Genomic DNA, 6,166 nt, shown 5'->3' with positions numbered 1-6,166 from the left:
ATCTTCAATGATGTTCCATTGATCTATGTGTCTGTTTTTGCGCCAGCACCATGCTGTTTTTATGACTATGGCTCTGTAATATACTTTGAGATCTGGTATAGTAATCCCCCCAGCATTGCTCTTTGTGCTCAGGGTTGCTTTGGCTATTTGGGATCTTTTGTGCCTCCATATGAATTTAAGGATGCATTTTTCTAATTCTGTGAAGTACCAGCACCTCTTTGAAAGTGCTTTAATTTATTTTTATTTTATGTGTATGAATGTTTTGCCTGCATGTACGTTAAGTATACCCATGCATACAATGCCCATGGAGGCCAGAAGAGGGTGTAGGATCCCCCTGAAACTGGAGTTACAGATGGTTGGGAGCCACTACATAGGTGCTGGGAACCCAACCCTGGTCCTCTGCAGGAGCAGCCAGTACTCTTAACCACTGAGCTATCTCTCCAGTACTTAAAAGTGCTTTAAACAGCCATTTGTATTTTAATTGTTGAATGTGGATTGCAAATCTTCAATCTGAGTCTTCAATTTTGAAGTCATCAACTATCTCTTCTTTCTGAAGGATTTTGAGCTTTGGGAAAGGCTTTGTTTTTTGATGACACTGAATTTTTAGTAGATTCAGTGTAATTCAGATAAACATGAACATTTCTCAAGTGTGTACAAAGTCACCAGGCTGCAGGCTGTGATATGTGTGATCATGTAGGTGATCAGGGTGTTGACTGGTAATGTTGAAGAGCAGGCCCAGCCCCTGTATCCTGACCTCTGGTATAGCTGGCTGTCCATCACTCAGAACTGGCACAGGGCATGGTAGGGAGTCAGCACTATCAGAGGATGATCTTTTGGGTTCTGGGCAGTTGACGAGTCTTCTGTTACTAGGGCTGGTTTTGATGTGTCAATCACTTTTTGTTGCTGGTCTATTCCTTAATCTGAATAATCTGAATCGATGTCTTTGTGGTCTGCTACAAAATGCCTCTACTAGAAGCCATAAACTAGGCCAGGTCTCTTTCTCTTGGTATAGAAAATTCCAGGCTGTCCAAAAGTCACAGGACCCAACAGTACCTCAGATTTTCACTCCTTTGGAGGATAGTTCTTCAGTGTTTGTGGATCACTTGATAGTCCTCCAAAACACCTCCTGGAACACATTTGGGTGTGATCATGTCTCAGACTGTAGAGCATCTGCAAGCTGAACACCAACAGAGGACCAAGTGCCATGCAGTCCTCCTCCTTGAAGCTGCAATGTAGGATGTGCTCCAACTGCTCCAGGTTCTACAACGCCTTGTGGGCTGTGCCTGTTCCTGGGTGGCAGATGACAGCTTAGAGCTGGACAGACATGGTAAGGCAGGTTAAGTGGTGAGGTGGAGACCCTTCCATACATTAACCTTCTAAAACGTCTGGCCCTGGGAATACATAGGCTAAGATGCCAGTACAATAAACATTTATTTTTGTTTTGTTTGAGACAGGGCTTTGATATGTAGCAGAGGCTGGTCTGGAACTCACTATGCAGCTCAAGTTTATGGCTTCAACTTCCAATCCTTTTTGCCTCAAACTCCCAAGTGGTGGGACCACAATTTTCTTTATGTTTTCATTTGAGTCCTTTTTGTGTGTGATGGAATCTCACAGCCTCCAGAGCAGCTGGGACTACAAGTGTGTGCTACTACACCTGGCTCTCTGTATTTTTTATTGTCTATATAGCAATGTCTAAAAGAACCTTCTGTGTTGATAACATGTTTTATATCTAATATGGTAGCCACCAGTACCTATTGTTAGGAGTACTTGAAATGTAACTAAATTGAGGAATTGGATTTAAAGAAAAAAAAATTATATATATATGTATATGTATATGTATATGTATATGTATATATATAGTATGGGTCTAGAAAGACAGTTCAGTATTTAAATGCACTGACTGCTCTTGCAGAGAATCTAGGTTCTGTTCCCAGTACCCACATGACAGCTAACAATCACCCATAACTAGTTCCGAGGGATCTGATGCCCTCTTTTGGCCTCTGTGGGCATTACATGACATGGGTGTGTTCACATACATGCAGGCAAAACACTTATACAAATAGAAGTATAATAAAAATAAGAAGGGTGTGGTGGTGCATGCCTTCAATCCCAGCACTTAGGAAGCAGAGGCAAGAAGATCTCTGTGAGACTGAGGCCAGCCCAGTCTATAGTGAGTTCCAGGCCAGCTGGGGTTAGAGGGAGACCCTGTCTCAAAAAGACCACACACATGGGGCTAGAGAAATAGCTCAGAGGTTAAGAGCATTTGCTCCTCTTCCAGAGAATGTGGATTCAGTTCCCAGCACCCACATGGTGGCTCATAACCAACTACATGCATGTCCCACACATATATACACTTAGGGATATACATACACATTTATTAAAAAGGCCACATACACATACACACACACAAATCTAAACAATTTTAAGTTAATTTTTGAGACATTTCATATATGTATATAATGTATGTGTATACAATGTATTTTGATCACATCACCCTCATTTTCCCCTTATTCCTCCCAGATCCACATTACTCTCCCCCAACTTCATGTCCTCTTTTATTTTAATAGCCCACAATTTGTACTACCCACATACACATAGGTGTGGGGCCATCCACAGGGGCAGGCATGGTTGACTTAGCACAAGTCACACTCTTAAAGAAATCTGAGTCTTCCTCCTCTAGTAGCTATCAACTATTGCTCCTCAGCAAGGGGGAGGGAGAATTGAAATAATTTTTTAAGTTTTGAGACAAGTTGGCCCAAACTAGCTATGTAGTCAAGGATGACCTTGAACTTCTGATCCTCTTTACTCCACTTTCGGAGTGATAGGATTACAGGTGTGGTCCCCCATACCCAGTGTATGTGGTGCTAGGGATCCAACCTAGAGCTCTGTGCACAAAAGGCAAGTACTCTACCAACTGAACTACATCCTTAGCCTAGAACTAAAATTTTATTTTATGTGTATGAATGTGTGTAAGAGCACCCATGTCATGAAATGCTGGCAGAGGTCAGAAGAGGGCATCAGAGTTGCCGGCACTGGGGTTATGGATGGTTGTTAGCTGCCATGTAGGTGCTGGAACTGAACCCAGGTCTTCTGCAAGAGCAGCCAGTGCCCTTAACTGCTGAGCTATCTCTCCAGCCCTAGAACTAAATTTTTAACTCTACTTAATTTGAGCTAAATTTAAATAGTAACATGTGGCTAGTAGTTACTACACTAGACAATACAGTCTATAGTATCAAGTCAATGAGTCCAAAAGAAAAGGATTACTGAAAAACAAGAGTGAAACAAACATAAATGAAAATACTGATACCCTGCTCCACTCCCAGGCTGGCTCACAAATTCACAGCTGACAGTACTGCATGGCCTGAACACTGCTTTAGTTTGACTCTGCCATCAGATAATAACAGTTTAGATTCCTGGTAAAAGGAAGGATGACCTCTAAATCATAAATAATATGTAAGTATCCCAGGTCCTCCCTGGTGTAGTAGGAATAGCACTGGAGGCCCTGCTAATACCAGGGTAGAGACATCACAAGCCCTTGAGCTGAGTCTTTAGTGGTTCCCTGACTATAAATTATTTATGAAGCACCTAATCATGGATAGCTGTGCAAAAATGAACTGTGAAGGGTTCCCAACCTTTAAAGGGGCTGACAAATGAACTAACCTCATATCATGTAGGCACACTCCAATACAGCAAACTTTTAAAAGACAGACTACATGCACATGGCAACATAAATATACACTGTTCTGGGTTACTCACGCTGTAGTAGCATCTTGGAAATTTAACATTTCTTTCCAAGTATCTGCATTAAAACCTTGGTAAATTCCATTATTGTTTACCACCAGGAGTATGATTGGCAAGTTGTACCTGAAAGTGAGAACAAACTATGAAGGGAATTGTTCTTTCTAAAGCAGTATCTTTCCCTAGAACTGGAAATGTTACTTAAAAATAGATGTTTTCTATAAGATTCTTGAAATATCAGAGGAAAATAACAACAAAAAATCAAGCATTTATTACCCTAAGAATATTAAATAACTGACAGAAACCTCATGCAGTGGTAGTAAATCCAAGATTAGAGGGTGGAGGTCCTGCTTAGCTATGGACCTCAGGAAATCACTTAGCTTTTCCAGATGGTTACAAGACAACACCTTCCCTGCTTTATATTCTCTAAGGCACACTTCTATATGGTTCCTAGGAACACTGTTTGAAAAGTCCCACTCTAGGTACCGAATGCCTCAGACCATCAGGCCTTGCTCAGTACTGAGAGATACAAAGGGGACTAACATACTCAATCTGCATTCAAGCCACAGCACCTCTATCAGAAATAGCATGGTATAACCTGTACATAAAAAGAGCATCTACCACACCCAAACAGTAATAGCAAAGATGAAAAAACAAAAATGGCTGAAAAAGAATGTGGACTTATTTTCTCTATAGTTTCTGAGAGAAGGCAGAAAAAACAACTAAAGTGCATCCTGTTAAATAACAGGAATGTGGTAACTATTTGCTTTTTATGCTAAAAGGGCTTTATTATTCTCCAAAAGGCTAAATTCTCCATAAATCATCTTTTTGCCATTTGCCAGTCAATTGGTTGTCAATATAGATCTCTAATAGTCAATATTAGCTCCTCATACAGGGTCTCATGTAGCCCAGGTTGGCCTTAAACTTGCTATGCAGTTGAAGATGACCTTGGACTTCTGACCCTCCTGCCCAACTTCTACCTGTAATCTCAAGTGCTGGGATTATAGGAGTGTACTACCATGCCTGGCTTTCCCCTTGATCTTGAAAGTTTATGTAGAAACTTCCAAAACTTATTCACAAAAGCCCTAACAAGAGTCCTAAGAATAGAATGGTCTTTTACTGTAGTTTAAACACAGCTGGGGAGAAGTTTTCACACTTCTATGTAGGAGCCATGACTTGTGAGTTTCCACATGAATGTTTATAACTGTAAATGTAATCAGAATGGCCCATATGGACTGACAATCACCTTAAAGTCTGACTTAATTCACTTGGTCCTTACAACTATGCTCCCAAGTAGGAAATAATTCTGCTCCTAGTCTTTTTTTTAAGAGAAGACTAGGCTGGGGCTTAGTTAACTGGCTTAGGTGAACTACTTAGTTCTGATATGATGGAACCAATGTTTAAAATCTCATGCCACCTTTCTACAAGCTGTATAACCACCAGTCTCCTTTATCTTGCTGCAGCAAACAAGCTGTTCTCACGCCCAAACTTTAATTTTTTAATTTTTAAGCTTGGTTTTTATTCAGGTGTATCTGACTTTCTGCCACATGTGTGCAGGTCCCCAAGAAGGCCAGAAGAGAATGCTGGATCCCCTGGAGCTGGCATAATAGGTGGTTGTGAGCTGCCTGATGTTGGTGCTAGGAACTGAACTCAGGTCCTCTAGAAGAGCAGTAAGTGCTCTTAACCTCTGAATCATTTCTCCAGCCTCCAAACTTTTCTTCTTCAGTGACCTCAAAACTACTTCTCACAGTTCTGCAGGTTTTAGTACGTAATGAAGAGGCCATGAACAGTATCCTCAGGATATTATGCTGTGCCAGGACACCTGGCATAGGGTAGATGCTTGGTAGTTATCTGTCAGGAAAGTGGGTCTTATGTGTAACGTTTCACATTTATGAGAATGAAATGCTTTACCTGCAGATGGTTTCCACTTCCATGCCAGAAAACCCAAAGGCACTGTCCCCTTCTACACAGATGACCCGTTGCCCAGGGCTTTTATCTTTAGCCACCAGAGCAGCTGCAATAGCAAATCCCAAACCAACTCCCATTGTTCCAAAAGTACCAGCATCAAGTCTGTTGGGGAACAAAGCTAAAATCAGACTCTGGGGCATGTCAGAGGGTGAGGATCGCACAGATCATAGTCATATTTACATAGTTTATGGAAAAATAAGAAAATAGACATTTTTTTAAATATAAAATATTTAGAATATAAGAACTAACTTGCCAAGGATAAGCAGCATGAGAGGAAAAAGTCACTCATGACTGCTTGGATGACTGGATATTCTCAAAACACTGAGTATGCAAAGTATCACATTATAACAAGGACATCAAGCATAAAAACTATCAAACCTCACTTAAGAATATACTTAGGAGGTAGAGAGATGGCTCAGCAGTTAAGAACACTGGCTGTTCTTGCAGAAGACCCAGGTTT

General features: G+C 41.0%; 1 protein-coding gene across 8 annotated transcripts in view; it reads right to left on the bottom strand.

Moving 5' to 3' along the window:
* Positions 1-6,166, bottom strand: part of Hacl1 (2-hydroxyacyl-CoA lyase 1) — a 65,426-nt gene that overhangs the window by 22,374 nt on the left and 36,886 nt on the right. For all 8 annotated transcript variants that reach the window (XM_017802409.2, XM_029554514.1, XM_008849980.3 and 5 more), the window contains 2 exons: positions 5,650-5,808; positions 3,757-3,864 (listed from right to left, as the gene is read on the bottom strand). In XM_017802409.2, coding sequence (XP_017657898.1) covers positions 3,757-3,864; positions 5,650-5,808 — 267 coding nt within the window. The remainder of the gene's footprint in view (positions 1-3,756; positions 3,865-5,649; positions 5,809-6,166) is intronic.

Source organism: Nannospalax galili, unplaced genomic scaffold (assembly GCF_000622305.1).
Source record: "Nannospalax galili isolate Female #2095 unplaced genomic scaffold, S.galili_v1.0 scaffold364, whole genome shotgun sequence".
In the NCBI taxonomy this organism is placed as follows: Eukaryota; Metazoa; Chordata; class Mammalia; order Rodentia; family Spalacidae; genus Nannospalax; species Nannospalax galili.
This window is presented reverse-complemented; position numbering and strand designations above follow the sequence as displayed.